At 43.0% G+C, this 16839-nt stretch overlaps 1 protein-coding gene across 3 annotated transcripts in view; it reads right to left on the reverse strand.

Moving 5' to 3' along the window:
• The window catches only part of trps1 (trichorhinophalangeal syndrome I), a 118464-nt gene that overhangs the window by 76269 nt on the left and 25356 nt on the right, over positions 1-16839 (reverse strand). For all 3 annotated transcript variants that reach the window (XM_013135602.4, XM_013135604.4, XM_013135603.4), the window contains exons 3-4: positions 7608-8716; positions 2153-3282 (exon numbers count right to left, since the gene is read on the reverse strand). In XM_013135602.4, coding sequence (XP_012991056.2) covers positions 2153-3282; positions 7608-8716 — 2239 coding nt within the window. The remainder of the gene's footprint in view (positions 1-2152; positions 3283-7607; positions 8717-16839) is intronic.

The raw sequence follows: 16839 nt of genomic DNA on the forward strand, positions 1-16839 counted from the left end.
ATTGTCTGGGGGTGCTTTCAGGGTGGTAAAATGGGAGATTTGAACAGGGGAAAAGTGATCTATAAGAAGGAAGGCAATCACTCCATTTTACAATGCTCTTTGGACAGCGATTGACTGTAGCCAATTTCCTCCTAGAACAGGACACTGACCCAAAGCACAGCTCCAAACTATGCAGGAACTATTTAGGGAAGAAGCAGTCAGCTGGTATTCTGTCTATAACGGAGTGGCCAGCACAGTCACCACTCAAACCTATTGAGCTGTTGTGGGAACAGCTTGACCGTATGGTACATAAGAAGTGCCCATCAAGTCAATCCAACTTGTAGTAGGTGCTTCATATTGTCTCAACAAATTGACAACGAGAATGACAAAGGTATGGAAGGCTGTAATTGCTGCCAATGGAGGATTATTCGACAAAAGCAAAGTCTGAAGGACACAATTATTATTTCAATTAAAAATAATTAGTTCTAATTACTATATTTCCTATAACTGTTCCTATATTTCCTATTCTAACTAATTTAATGTATGTATGTTGAAAAACATGAAAAACAAAGATATTTCTAAATTACCCAAAACTGTTGAATGGTAGTGTGAGTATGTGTGTGTGTGTGTGTGTGTGTGTGTGTGTGTGTGTGTGTGTGTGTGTGTGTGAATATATACACGCATCAATGCAGCCGACTGGGGAACTGATCATTGACAATGTAAATGCCTGCCAGAGTGACTGTGTGGATGGATGAAAGGCCGGCAAGTCATCGGGGTCAATTCCATTTCATTTCCAGTAAAACCAAACTCAACTTCTAAATGTTCCAAATTGAAAGAACTGGAATTTCAATGAATGTGTTGAAAATAACCAAACCCCACCCCTCCAACGTTATAAATGTTTTTACTTGTCAAAAGGACTGTTATTGGTGTATTAACGCCAGTTGAATTTGTCCTGGATCGGTTTGATTCGTCTATGAAGACATTTCAACAGGCAGCCAGTCAGGCCCAAATGGGTAATTGCTTCCAAATATTGAATGCGATTTTAGTGATTTGTGGCATTTTTGAAAGTATATTTGCGTGTGTGTTTTTTAATTTTTTTTTGCTTTTTAATAGCCTAATTCTAATATATTATAGAGATATGTTTCCGTTTTTTTAAATGTATTATTTGGCAATAGATTGATACTTATTATGGATGCTTTTCCATTTCTGCATGCATTGTATGTGGCCTGCATGGCTTTTTACTCCACAAAATGACTGAAGTTTGATATTAGACCAGCTCACTGCTCGACCGGAGGTAATGAATACTCTCTTGAGCAGCCTTTCTGACCGTTTTCTCAGCCAATGCTTGAGAAATGCTTGAGACAGTGTTAAAAGAAAATTAAATTAAATTGCCATTTAGACTGCCTGTATGTGTCTTGCTCGTGTTTGATAAGCTGCCTAAAAAACTGCCTGTTTCTGTTGCACATGCCTACATCAGACACGGGAAAGCCACAGACTCATTGAAAACAGCAGTGTGAGAAAAAGCCGATATATTAGCAATACAGGAAATCTACGGGTCCTGAACATGCGCAGAAGCTTCGGGAGCTCTCGCCTGGAATTGATCAGAGCAAAGACGAATCCACACCCACTCTGATTTGAATTACATGAGTTTTAACGTTTAACTATGGTTCCCCTAAAGTCGATTAACTAAGTAATAACTTCTGCAACTGTACACATCTGTTGCAAATAAAGAGCAAAAAAAACGCCTTCATTTCTTAATTCAACATCAGGACAACACAAACCGTAAACACGGTTATATAAAGAACAATGACAACAGAGCTTACCCTAACTGGATTCTAGCACTGAGCTACGACACATGGTACCAGTCACCCTAAACTACAATGCTAATAAGGGAAAATCAGGACCCCGCTAGAAAAACGCACCACACCTTCACTGACTGAACACTTCACTAGCAACAAAAAAAAGAGCACTGACAAAAACAGGTCACCACAAAGCTTTCAAACCATGCAAACAAAATCGCTAATCAGAAGGCCCCGGGAACACTAGGAGGTCGTGTTGTTGCACCCTGGATTTCCTTACAACCGTCTGCCGGAAAAGTACTACAGTCCTTGTCTCTGCAACGCCAAAGGATGCCTGAATACATTTCTCGTCCACATAGCTTGTCACAACTCACCTGTAATGACGGAAGATTTCCTCCTCCACGTCCGTGATGAAATGGCACTTGGTGCACGAGTGCTCCCCGATCGGGACTTTGGCGCCCGGGTTCCTCCCTGTCTCGGTTCCCTCCTCCTCAGGCTTGACCTCCAGCACGCCGTGGGTGGCGTGGGCACTGTCGTAGTGCAGCAGCAGGAGGTCTATGTCGCCGGTGGCGTAGGGGCACTGGTCGCAAAGGTGGGTGACACCGGGCCTGGGCGACGGGGAGCTGCGCTGAGGAGACAGCTGGAGGAGGAGGAGGGCACAGTGGGAGCAGGCGCTCTTCCTGCATGCAAACGGGTAAGAGATCTCTCCCAGGTGCTTCTCGGGGCTGCAGAGGCCGCGCGGGCAGAACGGGCAATGCTTGATGGTGCACTTGTGGATGCTGTGGGCCTGCTGGTAGTGGCGGAGCAGTGGTGCCACCACGATCACCTCGGGCCCGTGGTTCATGGAGTAGCGGAAGTCGCAGAACTGGCAGTTGTAGCTGGTCACCACCGTCTCCGGGTCTGCAGCGCCGACGCTTCCCGCTTTGTCTTTCCTGCGGCTGTGGGGATCTCTCTCCCCGTCTCTGGCCTTGCCGCTCCCCCGCTCCCTGTCGGCCGGGCTGCCCTCCCTGGTGCCCCCCCCTCCTCCCTCTCCAGGCTGGTTGTGCCTCCTCTCATAGTGCTCCAGGAGGCGTTGCGGGCTGGGCGACTCGCAGCTGAAGCTGCAGTACCTGCACCAGTAATACGCGCCCACTGGGGTGCTGCCGTCGGCCCCTGTCCAGCCAGGGGAGTCGGGGGTGCGGACAGGGACAGAGTAGCCAGCCACCGAGTCGTCCTCCGCACGGACCGCCACCCGGTCCGCCCACTTTCCCGACTCCACCAGCTCCATCCCGACGGCCCGTGTCACACAGTTAGCCTTCCTGTCGGAGGCCTTGTCGTCGCTGGGCGGCTGCGGGCCGTGGGACTTCATCTTGTTGGGGTGAGAAGAGAGGAAGTGCTGCTCCAGCTCTAAAGAGGAGCTGCCCATGTACGTGAAGTTGCAGAACTTGCAGCGGAAGTACTTTGTATTTCCCTGACAGTCCGGAGTCTTCCGCCCGATGCCGATGAAAGTGCCCCCCAATGTCACCTGGAACATAAAAGAGGACGAGGAAAAAAAACTGTACTGTAACTAAAGATGGTGAACCATGTCCATGTTTTATTCAGTGTTGCGATGATGTTTTCTTACCCTCAAGTAAGTGTATATAATTAAAAAATGTATAATAATAAGGGGAAGGTGTTTGGTATTTAAAAAAAAGTCTGTCTGCCAGCCACATGCACTGAAGAAAAAGCACAACAGAATCACAACAGTGGATAAGCCAAGGCTACACAACAGGAGTCTGATGCCAGGACTGAAGAGAAAGGCCTATTATTTTTACCCATACAGAGGTAGAGCAGAGCTCCGTTTAGAATGCTCTATCTGATTTAAAAATTCCATGACCAGTGATTCAATAATGAAGTGAGGATGAATTGAATGGAGCAGAGAGAAGAAATGTACAGTGGAACACCTGGGGTAAAAGCAGCTGCTTTATATGGTAATACACACCGTATAACCGATTAGATGTTATCATGGATGCATTCCCTTGTGTCACTGAACAAGGGAAATAGCAGACCGAGATCGTTTTGATGATCAAGTTCACCATGCTGCCAAACCAGAAGTACAGGAGAACAAAGCCGCTCATATCAGAATAATATCAGAATACTATTAACGAGCCATCTGTTTGCTCCTAGGACACAACAAATTCAACCCCTCATCTCCAAGTAGCTTGAAAATGGTTGCGAAGGAGTGAACTCTGAGTACGCCTCGCAGGGATCCAGCAGTCACGGTTGTCGTCCAGTAAGTGCAACAAACCAAACCAACCTTACAAACGAACATGTTTCCCGAATTTCAACATCCTACGCACCTTGACCTCCAAGTTTCCAACAAAAAGCCTCAAATCAAAAACATAAGCCTTGTGTGGAATAACCCGGAGCCAAAAGCGTTCTGTAATGGGTAGGTTATCCAGTGAATGTGAGTGGGAGGTCTTGTTCCTCCTCGTGTGGTAGAAGCGCCCTGACGTCACATTGTAGACTACATGTAACGACTGAAACAGAGTCTGTTGCCCCTTAAACCGCCTAAAGAGACTACATAACATATTTATTACAACCGCCCCATTCAGTCAAGTGAAATGACCTCTATAATATGAGCAATAAAACAAAGTAAAATGTATTGCCAGAACCTACTATAGAAATGTGACATGTTCATTTTTGACTATTCTAATAATATTTAAGGATTTTAAGTGGGAAAATATGGTGAATGTGTTACGCGAACGATTGTCATAGTTCACCGAAAATGTGCTGTGCTTTATGTTGCACTCTTGCTAGTACGAAGTCTGTTTTACTCTTCCTGTTTCTGTCACTTCTTTGCAGTGAGACCATATGCTCTGGGATCAGTCAAAAAGTTTTATTGTGCATCTCCAATGCCCCCAGAGACTACAACACAATATATTGCATTTAAAAATGCTTTAAAGATATCCGCAGGCCATCTCCGAGGAAGAAAAAGGGGGGGGGGGGGACAGTTGATCCATAACGTTCACTTTGGTGTGGAACAGTAATGGTTTGAAGTCCTACAGAACTCTGACTGCCAAGTCTCCCCGAGACACCACACAAGACAGGCATTCACCGTCATTTTCCTCCCAGACACAAACACGCGCGCACACACACGTCCGACAAAAGTATGTCGTTTTGTGATTTATTTATTTTTTATCTCACACACACACACACACACACACACACACACACACACACAAACACACACAGGGCAACTGCCACACAAACATGTCCATTTGATAAAAACTAAAAAGGTGCCAACCACGCCAACTCCAACCAGTCATTAGCGTACCATGACAGTCCGATTTTTTTTTTTTAGGAGGAAAATGAAATTAGAGGTAATTAGAATGGGTGCTGGGCTGAAAGGCCTAATGGCCCTCTGTTGTATGACATGGCATAAAGATGACCATACCCTGGGCCAAAATAACCTAATTTTCAAGCAAAACTGGAGCTAAATGTGCCACTCAAATTGTAAACATGGCATTGTCGAAGTGGAGGGAGAAACCGCACGCAGCGAAAGCTGTGCAGATAAATGGCTGTGACATCTGTTCATTACCCCTCGTTTAAAATAAATCGAGTTCCCTGTTTTCACTGGCTCCTTCTTTATTCCCTACGCTCTTTTTCCCTCCTTTTCATTGGGTAATGAGAAATGAGCAGCCTCCGATATTACTCCATGGAAAATTCCACTAGGGGATGAATACAGAATACTGTTTTTGACTCAACTTTTATTATTTTTATTTTTTAAATATTACACTGACATTTTTCAAACCCGGTGACACCCAATTGATATGGATATTGAGACAATGATCGCTAAGAGAAATCATTTGAAGCAGAGCTTGGTAATAGCATCAAGTCATTTTTTTCTTTTTTCTTTTAGTTATTAGATCATATGTTTAAAACTCCCAGACAGTGCAGGCACTATATCCATGTCTGTAATATATGTTTGGCAGGTGCTCAAAACCTTTCCCGTAACACCATAAAATTTTATTTCTGTACACAAGGAAATCACATAATGCTTGTGCCACTTAACAAATGACTTGCAGGCTTGTGTACGCCAATAAATAAATCACACACAAAAATAATAAGAAAAGCTGTAAAAAAGGAAAAAGAAAAACTATAACACAAATAAAATAGATTAGGCTAGCTTAAAAATGTTATAATAATTTATTCTCATCGTTTCATAAAGGTATAGGTAAATTAAATATCTCTCCTAAAAGTGAAATATCTGGTCAATACTAAGTTATAGAATTAAGTCCACACAATTTTACAAATGAGCTCAACGGAAAACAGGGAGTAACAGAGCAATTTATTCTCCCACAGTCAAAAACCAAAAGTTCAGACTACCCACCAAGCGCTGTAACAAAATGGAGGGTCATAAAAATATAATTTTCATGGACATTTAACAAATAAAGCATAGTCAATGAATGTAATGTTTTAGGTTAGGACAAATTTATGACGGTGATAAAAATAAAAAGACTACAGTTCCCATGAGGGTCCATCTCCGTGGGTGTCCAGTCAATCTGATGACTCAGGTATCCTACTAAGACAAGGCTGAAACCACAGCTGAGCATGATTTCAATGCAGTGAACGGTCCAGCTCCTGATTGAATACAGTTCAGATGCAAGCCAGATTATACAAGGCCTGTATATTTAACATATCGGCTAACCACTTCATATGGTACAGAGACCTTGGGGCTAGGGAGTTGCATCTGACATTTTGGACAAAAATGTATTATTCACACACAGTCTCTCTTTTTAACAAGAGCCAGACAGTTAAATCTGCGGAATCGCCTTTGAACTCAGTGCTATTTGGTTTTATCTGCCATTCAGTCAAACAAAGCTTGGGTGTCAATAAAAGAAATAACTGTAAGGTTATTTTCTTATTTAATGATTAAAGAGGGAGATATCACTAAACAGTTATGAAATCTGTGACCGAAAAAATTTGAATGCTCTCAAAAACCTACATTTCAAGATAGAGCGTTAATAATCCTTGATTATCCATTTCTAAGGTTCTTGTTCTATTGACTCTGATTAATTTCAATACATTTTCAAGAAAGTCCATAACTTATCAGTTTAATTATCCATAATTAAGCTTTAGCAATGTTGCTAGTGCTGTAGAATATATATAGCATGTTGTCATAGTAAACTTCTCCATTGTTAAATATGTATTGCAAATTAATAAATATATTATGTCATATTAAAAAAATTAAGAGTATTTTCTTTAATTAATGAGTAAAAAAAAGTCTCTGCCTTTGTATTGAAACCAAAAAATTCTGTCTATTACCTAAAGCTTACAGTATCTCTGTGATTACATCCACCCCACAAAGACTTACAGAAATCTGGGGATTCAGATACTCTGCACTTTATCTCCCCCCTGAATGAGGCACTTCACTGGGGCGGGACCTTGGTTGGTGTGTCTCATGTCTGAGTGATTTCTAGGGCAATGAGATTTATTTCACACATAATTGTCCAGAAGGGGCGAGGAATGTCTTTGTGCACCAAAAACCCCACAGTGTCACGTCAGGTTGTACATATTTCTAAACATCATCCTGGTCAACTGGATACTACTAGCTAGCTAATGTTACTATACACAACAAAACTGCTTTTCTTTGCCCATGTCAGCCAGCAAAAATGGCCAACGCAATGCAACGTCTGGGCATCTGGTCGAGCAGGGACTTTTACAGTACTAGAGAGGTTTTCTGGTTCTTGTGGTTCAGCCTGGCTACAAACTACAACCAGGCACCTACTAATCCACGCACTGCCCAATGCCCAACGAATGGAGCGTGTGGAAATGCAGAAAACAACGTGTGTAGCGGGGCATATTTACCTGCACGTCGTAGGTCCCGTTGAGTAACAGCCGCGGGGACCCCGTAGCGTCCTGTGAGGCCCCGGAGAGGGCGGCGTGAGACGGGGGCCGCGTTGCGTCTTTGGCGTGGTGGGTCTGTGGGCAGAGGCCCACCATGTTGTGCAGGGCCAGGATCTTGGTGTCCAGCTCCACGTCCTGCCGCGTGCGGTTGTGCAGGCCCAGGTGGTACTTACGGAAGTGTTTGATCAGGTCTGTGGGGTCGTTCCCGTAGTAACCATACCCGCAGATGTTGCACTTAAAGTCCTGCAGTTTGGGAGAGGATGGGGGGGCCACCCCTGTGTCGGCACCGAGGGGGCTGGGTGTGGTGTCCTCGGCCCCTTCGCCTGACCCCCTGTGTGGGTGCAGAGGGTGGAGCGAGGGGTAGTCAGAGCCCTCCATCCCATCCCTGTGGCCTGATAGCCCCCCTGTGGGGCTGTAGGGGGGGTCCCGGTCCTCCCCGTTGCTGGTGGCACCCTGGACGATGACGCCGCCGGCAGTGCTGTAGCCCCTCCCTCGGGCACCCAGCGCCAGTTGCCCCTCCCGGACACCCACTCTGCCTCCTCCCTCCCCCGCTGCCCCTCTCTCTCCCAGCAGCAAATCCCCTGCCGGGCTGTTTGCCTGTCCCCCGCCCCCCTCATCTGGTTCTGATCTGGGCGGAGACAGAGACACAGCCCCGTCGGGCCTGGCTCGAGACGGGAGCGCCGGCAGATCTGAGTCTGTCACTTCATGGCATGGGAAGGACGCTACAAGTCCTCCCTTTTTGTGGCTAGGGTAATTAAAGCCAGGCCTGTCACTGCAGACTGTTGCCGCTGTTTCCGCTCCTCCACCAGCCCTCCCTCCTCCATCCCGCTTTACGGAGCCCGAGACAGAGCCGGGAGAGGAGGACAGGTCCTCCTGCTCATCTAGGACAGGCACGTGGGCTCGGCCCGGTTCGGCCGGCAGCAGCCCATCAGCACCGTTGGGCTCTGAGGCCCGGCTCCCAGCGCTGTCCTCACTGTCGGGTCCGGTGGCCTCAGCAGCCAGAGCTTCTCCTTCTTCTTCCTCCTCACCACCAAAGCTTCTCAAGGGGGGGTTCTTTTTCCTCACCATATCTGCAGACAGAGAGACATAGTTCAGTGTCACGCTTCATTGAGAAATAACTGTATTAAACAGTGGGATGGAGCAATAACGACATGTGACGGCAGAAAGAAAATGATTAATTGAACTGGATCTCTTTTCAAGAACCACATCAGTCGAAGACTGTATCAAATACAACGGAGACAGTGGTAGTTCTGTTTTTTTTGTCGGCCTTTCTCTCCCACTCTCTTTCTTACTCTCTTACAATCTTATAAAAACTTCCAAGAGTTCTTCCATTAAATACAACAAAGCATTTCCTTGTGAAACTTAAAACAATAGCAGCAGCTAGTTCAGCCCAGGGCCTTCAACAGAACGCCAGTCGCTGAGGATTGATAAATACAAAATGTGTCTACAGTTACTGATAAGGCTTGTGAAGTGTTAGTCGATTATTACGTTAGAAAGAATGAAATTGGAATATCATCATAGAGTTGAACTACCGACAATGCTCAACAAATTCATTTGTCCTTGTTTATGTCTGGCAGAGAATGGGGACGAAATTGCACTCAAAATAAAATAAACCATTACGATGACTTTGCTGCGGCATAAACTGAATTAAAGGAGGATGGAGGGAATCATCATGACAGTAATGTTCAGAGTTTGTTTTAGTTACGCATGTGTGTGTGTGTGTGTGTGTGTGTGTGTGTAACTCTACATGTGGGTGTGTGGGTGTGTGTGTATATATATGCGTACGTGCATACTGAAATTCACTGAACCTGAATTGTCCCTGTCCATGATGCTTAGAATTCCTCACAAAGCCTGTCTCCTTTCTTCTGCTATAAAAATTCAAAATAAATATGGAGAGTAATTTCCTAATTTAGTTTGTAAAGCAAATGGGTACTAAATAAAGCAATTTTGGGTTAGTAAGGGGCAACGCCTAAACCAGTGTTCGTAAAACACATGGAAAAATCAAATCTGAACCAACAGTTCCAACAGAAATCTCAATACTTAAGTCACCACACCCTGTTTCTATCATCACCACTGTTGGATGGCTCCCATCTCTCGGTCCCGAGTGACATTTTACAACCACAAAGCATGTCATGAATCAAAAGAAATGCGTTAACTCAAATGAGTCATTAACAATGAAATCTTCAAAAATTGGCTTAGTTTTTTAAGGCATCCTTTTGAACATGTTCCGGGGGTCTATAGCAGAAATACACCATTAATGAAGGTCTATAGCAGAAACACACCATTAACGAAGGTGTTAGAATCTGCAGCCGACAGACGTTGACCCTGAAAAGTAGAAATTAAACACGGCCAAAAACCGGAGGGATTGTGTAAATCTGTCCCAGAGCTTGGAAACACTACCCCAAAACAGCCTAATTATCGAATCACACCCCTAAAAATGGCTTGCAACCATTAGGCTCCCCAGAATTAGTCCAAAGACTGACTCAAAACGACACAGGAGAAAATATCAAACACATTACCCAGAATGAACAAGAATGGGTAAAAAAAAGGGTGTCTTTAAGCAAACAGTATGGTAGCAGTAGGAAAAATGTCAGCTGATCTGCGTTCAAAAGAGTCAGAATTCCGTAAAGAGTACTAATGGCCCCTTCATTCCACCCCAGGCGCCATACAAGAACCGTCAGGAAGTCTACTTTTAATAAACTTTGGATCAATTCTAACTGCCCCCCCCCCCCACACCAAAAAAAAAGAGGAAAAAAAGTATATCATCCTTAATCACATCTCAGGAAAAAATAATCTTCTAAAGCACTGTTCATTACCCGGCCCAGAAGCACTGTCTCCATCTCTTATGTAATTTCACTAGGAAGCAGAGCTGTATGGTCGTTCCATCTCTGGCTCGAGTGCCTCACCAGAGGAGGGTGATTTAGCATGAAATGCCTCCCGACTCATAAAAGCGAAAAGTTTTGTGTCCCTGATATGCCACACAATTACATTAAAACTTCAGAAGAACGGGCAGGACATTACCATTCCAATTCCCTATCAGAGGACAGAGTAATCGTCTGGTATAGCTCCCAGGCACACGCACCTCTTCTGCTCCTCCTGTGTCAGTCCATTCACATCAACAGTTTCATAACCCTCCACCCACCCACCTGTTTTCTCCTTATACATTACGGAGCTCCTCGTCTCTTATTGTGCCCAACTCCAAAACACATCAAACAAAGAATAATATGGCTTTTGAAGAAAATAGTTGGATCAATTTTCTTAATTAAAAAAATAAAATAAAAAAGCATGGTGGTGGTGGTTCAGGCCTTGAATACAGAGCAGTAGGTATTGGCTACAGCTTGAGGTTTTTCCTCTAGCGCTTCCTAATCTCTACCTCTGCTGAGGTGACGGCATAACTTCCAGATGTAACGGACGAGTACAGAAAACCCTGCTGGTCCACGGAGACTGGAGTTGAGCAGGGAAAGAAAAGTGGTCCTAAAATCACTGGGCTAGAAGATCTACATAGCGGTGCACAACTGGTTTAAACGACACCGGTCGCTCAGGTTTCATTTCTCACTGCGCCCAAATGGTCAACTTCTTACGTCAGGAAATACATACAACAATAGCAACAGGCGCAGCTTGAGCATAAAGCGCGAGGACTGGTACAGCAAGTTAGTGAGTCAAGGTACCGGCGAGACTCTTTCAGGACAGCGCCTGATGAATGTGATTACTCTCCCTCCTGTACCCTGTACATGACAGGTCTTTCAAAACACAGAGTCCAAAATGGCACTAAATGGCTCTTGTAGGGCACTACTTTTGACAAAGGCCCACAGTCCCCTGGTTAGGAGTAGTGCCCTACGAAGTGAATAGAGTACAAGATCAGATGCAGACAAAAAAAGACAGCAGATGGGAAGAAGAGATGATTTTGGAAGATGAGTGTTGTCATACATTATACTCAGCAGATTGAGTCACAGACTCGCCATTCCAAGAGAGTATATGTGAACCGTAGAAATACCAAAATCACCCACAGAACTTCAATCTCACTCCCAAACCATCATCATTGTCCATTACCTAATAATCTTGCACCAGAACGTAGCCACAGAAGCCATTAAAGATTTGCTCAATTTGCAATGTATGGAGGCACTAAACCGTAAAAAAAGAAATGTGTTTAAAAATACAAATTGGAAAAATGAATAATAGAACTTGTAGGCTAGCACCTGAATTCTACAGGAACAGCGGCGTATGGGAAAGCCATTTCACACCTGCCGTTTCAGATGCATCAAATGGACTTTTCTGCGGCACGCCGGGTTATAATCAATAACATGCCAAGGAGCCCTCGCAGTCCGTCAGTGTTGGAGCCACGAAAGTGAGGCGAGAGAGAGCCTCGTCTCCTGTTACACCTTAGGAGGAGAGAGACATCAGGCTGACCACAACGATACTGAGGTTCATTTGTAAGGAGGCAACGTGATTCAAAATATGTCATCTTAAATGTCAAACTAAATTAAGAGGTCCTGTTTCATTACCTCCCTCGCTCTCTCTCTCTCTGTAAATCTTTCTCACATACGCGCACACAAAGAGTTTCTGTACGGAAAACGTGACTCCAGGCATTTGACTGGCAGCATTTTAATTTTAAAGGAAGTTTCAGAAATGCACTTGAGATTTTTTTTAAGTCCTGTCGCAAATCTGCGATGTCCAATGTGTAATTATGACTATGCTTCATCTCATTGACTCCAAGCAGGTCGGGAAAGGATCAAGACACGTGTACTACAATGCCCAGGCATTCTGCTTCCTGTCACAGCTTGTTCAACCAGGAAGCGTCGGAGCGGCATTTTGGAGGCCAGAAAGAATATTTCAAGAGCCACCAGATTGTTAAGAAATTGGTTAGTTAGTAAGCGATAAGTTCAGGATTTTCAAATATAGTTTGTTCGCTGAGGCATTAAGCTAAATTCATTGCACCCACATGTTTACATTTCAGTACTATTGAAATAAATTCTATAACTACAGTACACAATTTCTTATTTGGAAGAAACTTTTTAAAAATATATGGTCAACATAGCCCACCACTAAACCATCCCAAAAACTAGTGTAAAGTATCAGTTCTATACACCTCACATAAAATATAAAGCTCTGGCTTGGAAAACTGTTTAATGAGCCAATGCAATCTGAGTGGATATACGGATGGTTATTTGAAGTCATTGAAGCTCACAGATTTATCAAACTACCTGACATAAAAATCTTCTAACCAATAGATAGTGCTGTTTCTGCTTAACCAACTCACTATTCATCTAGTTAAAGGTTGCCAATAATTAGTCTACGCATCCAGGGCAAATTCTGAGTAAGGAAGAGGAAATCCAATAGGGGGTTTATGAACACTACACAAATATGTTGAATATGCTCAAGAATGGTCTGGAACACTTAGAGAACATTACCACAGCTGTAATGCTGTAAATATATATGGTCCGGAATGGTTTTCAGGTAAATATCAAAATAGCACACCCATATCCAGGTAAAAAAAATAATACAAAAAATAAAAACTGAGTTCACATCCATTTGCAGTTGGCGCATCTAGAACACACGGTATGAAATACATCATAATGTCACTACCGCTAAGTACAGTTAAAGAGGACATGTAACGAGCAACATGCAAATGCACCGTACTTCTTGTTAAATTACCAGATCAATGACCAGATCAGTGGTCCTCAACCTGCAGCCCTGGACAACTGAACTTGCGGCACGCAAGCTTGTTTGTTATGTAATTATTTACTCAGGGTTATCTGCAGAAATTAGCATAGGTAAAGCGGTCTCATACCAAACAGACTCGGAGGAGGTGTGAGCTCGCTTACTGTAGAGCGGGGGAGAAAGGTGGTGGCGTACGCTCAGAATTATTTTGTTCAGGTAGGGTATAATACTCAGGGGAAAAAACTGTCCGTCTCATCAGTGCGTACGTGATCCCGCCAATGCTGGAGGAAAAAAACTACTGTCCTGTACTGCTTGCCATTGAATTGCTTCAGTAAAAATACTTAATAATCTGGGGAGAAAAATTACAAGGCGCAGGGGATAACTATACTAACCAAATAAACACAAACAACGTGTGTACGAAAAATAAACAGTCGTTTGTGAAATAAAAATGTTAACTAGCATGTGACTGAATGGCATTTCTGAAATGTCTGTAGATGGTTATTTTCAGCTAGTTTGTTAGCGGCATAGCTAAAAAAAAATTATAATAATTATATTGGTCACTGACCCAAGTTATCGGACACATTAATAGTATTTTGAATTGCATTATATTTCCTTTTAGTTTTTGTTGAAAACCACAGATTATAGTGTTCTATACATACTTTGCTTTATTCCAGTAAAAAAAAATAAAAAAACACCACTTTAAAAATACACGAAGTGTGGTGGATGACATTATATGGATATTCCTAGAAAAATCTATGGTAGGCTAGCTGAAAGGGTATATTTAATAACAAAACATATTTGTTTTCCAGGGCATTTAAATTTTGAACTTGACAACATTTAGTCCTTCGACCACTAGAAACGAACGATAATAATATGTTGTGGTTGAAGTTATGGTGTCAAACCCCGGGAAAGTATAGGAGGCATGGAGGAGTCCCACAAGAAAAGAAACCTTGAAAAATTGCCAGGCAAAACAAACAACAACATGCGAGCCAGTCTGCGTGTCCTACGCCGCGATGCTAGAAACGTTTAAAATGTCCAGTCTATGAGCAAAGACTGAAAGCCATTTACTGACGGTGAATTAGTTAACAAATGCTTTCTTGAAGCATAGTGTTTCTTTGAAGATTTGAGCAACAAGAATAATTTGTAGATTAGAGAGTTTACAGTTGAGCAATGACACAACAAATGGTAGAAATGTCAGGGAACCCGAGGACAACAGCTTAAAGCTAAGCTAGTCTAACAGCTTAAAGCTAAGCTAGTCTCTGCCTGCACTGAGCATAGCAACAGACAAATCCAGTGACATGGGGGATGTTGCACAACTTTGCATTAGGGTCCGATGTATGACATTTGAAATTACAGGGGAGTCACTGTCACTAAAATCCCTCCCCGATCAAACTCTGGGCGAAGACATGAACCTACCGGCATTATCCATGATGTTCATCACCCCGGACGGCGCTTTAGAGATTACGGGTAAGCACAAAGGACTCGCTTAAGGACAACTCTTATTTGTTAACGTGTCACTGAATCGTGCACCAACAATTTCTGGATTGATATCCAAGAAGTTTGACACTGTTGGGAAAGCGTTTAACTATACACTACAACGTCTGCAATTCAATATATTTTTGAATGAAGAGAGAATGCTGAATACGGAGACATAATTATGTCTCGGTATGCAGCAGAATGATCTCAGGTAGTATTTCATTACTACCTGAGATTTGTTATATATTTAATTACTACCACTTTATCCGTAACATTGGGGAGGAATAATGATTTCTATAATGAAAAGACAAGCTCCGGAAAACCAACCTAGCATTCTTCTCTGTGACATTATGGCTCATATGAACAAACTGAATCTGTAGTTGAAGGATGAGGAGAAAAACGTGGATGAGTTGGTGTGCCCTGTCGAAAATGAAGCTATGTATGCAGCACACTTGAAAGAGAGTGATATAGCTAATTTCCCAATCCTGAAATAGATTTGTGAGGGAGTTTGGGGGAAAGGAGAGTTTTGGGGCAGATACATTTTCCTCCTGCTAATTCGATATTTTTTTACAAATGTAATATGTTATAGAGCCATTCACTTTCCAAGTAGAGAAGTCGGTCCCAACCTTTTTCAGTTACTTTACCACCAACAGAATTTTGCTGTCATCTGAGAACCCCCAAATCACCCTCAAAGCACATACATTTTACTAGTAAGTGTTATTCGTGTTTCCAAATACCCCCCTGTTGATAGGCCCAGTACCCCCAGGGGTCCTAGTACCTCTGGTTGGGAACCACTGCCTGAATAGAGGAGATACAGGTGTTAACTGAACCTTTTACCAGGCCCCGCAAACATCTTGAACATTAACTAAACAATGTACAAGCCAGGGGGAAGACCAGTGGCGCTGCTACCAGCCTCACTGACGCTCAAATCCTTGTTTCAATTCTGATTAGTGATTTCTGTGGTACCATGTCATAATTTCAGGACGAGACGGAAAGCATTTTTGATAATGCATAACGTTTATGCATATACAAAGTAGAAATAACAGCTTAAACTAAAGTAAATGCAGCTGGTAAATACTAGTCTCTCTCATTTCAATTTAATTGTTAAAGGGGCTGTGTTTAGCTGTGTAAATGGGTAATGTCAGAAATGCAAGAAGAGCTTGGAAGAGCATTGTCTAATCATGAGTGATTGAAACAAATAAGCGTTACGATTATAATAATTCCCATTTCATGTAAAACTGTTGGCAGGTAGGTTACACCTTATTGTGTCAATCTGCTTTCTTGATGAGGCAGATGATATGCTCACTTTATGACCATGGGACAGAGCTCTCACTGCTGTGGGACGGAGCTCTCACTGCTGTGGGACGGAGCTCTCACTGCTGTGGGACGGAGCTCTCACTGTCAACAGCAGCAGCCCAATGCCCACAGTAAACTTGAATGAATCGAATAGACGACAAGTCGTCTTGAACAATGGCAATCGAATGATCGACCAGCTTGCTTGGATATTAGCTCTGAAGTCAGGATTATTTCTTCTTGGAAGGAAACAGTGCCTATTATGTCCATATGAACACAAATAAATTGTTCCATCAATAACCGTTGTTTTTATTAGATTCTGCATTTTGTGTGTCATTTTGCAAGTTGTGTGTTAGTAATATATTAATTGAATAGTACGTGAATCCTAAAAATTCAAATGAACAATTTAGGCGCAACCCATTTGCTTGATTTCACTGCTCAAATGAAATGCTAACAACAAGAATGTTTTCTGTACCATATCAGCTGGTACAGAAAACATTTCAGATTGAGATAGCGGGTGTCAAGATTTTCTGAATTAAAATGGAAAGGCCCAAATGCAACCCATTAGGGCATCTACACAAATTCCTCACAGACACAAATCACATTTAGATTATGGCTTTTTAACAGAATAGAATTCCTCCGGTGAAGCTGCAAATCCTACGGCGATCCTCCTCAGTCATTTCAAATTTTCTGACGACTCCAGTTTGAAATGAATGTTGTTTTTTTCTTCTTCATCATTGCAGATGTAAAATTGCCCTTTCTGTGA

This window comes from Esox lucius, chromosome 10 (genome assembly GCF_011004845.1).
Source record: "Esox lucius isolate fEsoLuc1 chromosome 10, fEsoLuc1.pri, whole genome shotgun sequence".
Classification (NCBI taxonomy): domain Eukaryota; kingdom Metazoa; phylum Chordata; class Actinopteri; order Esociformes; family Esocidae; genus Esox; species Esox lucius.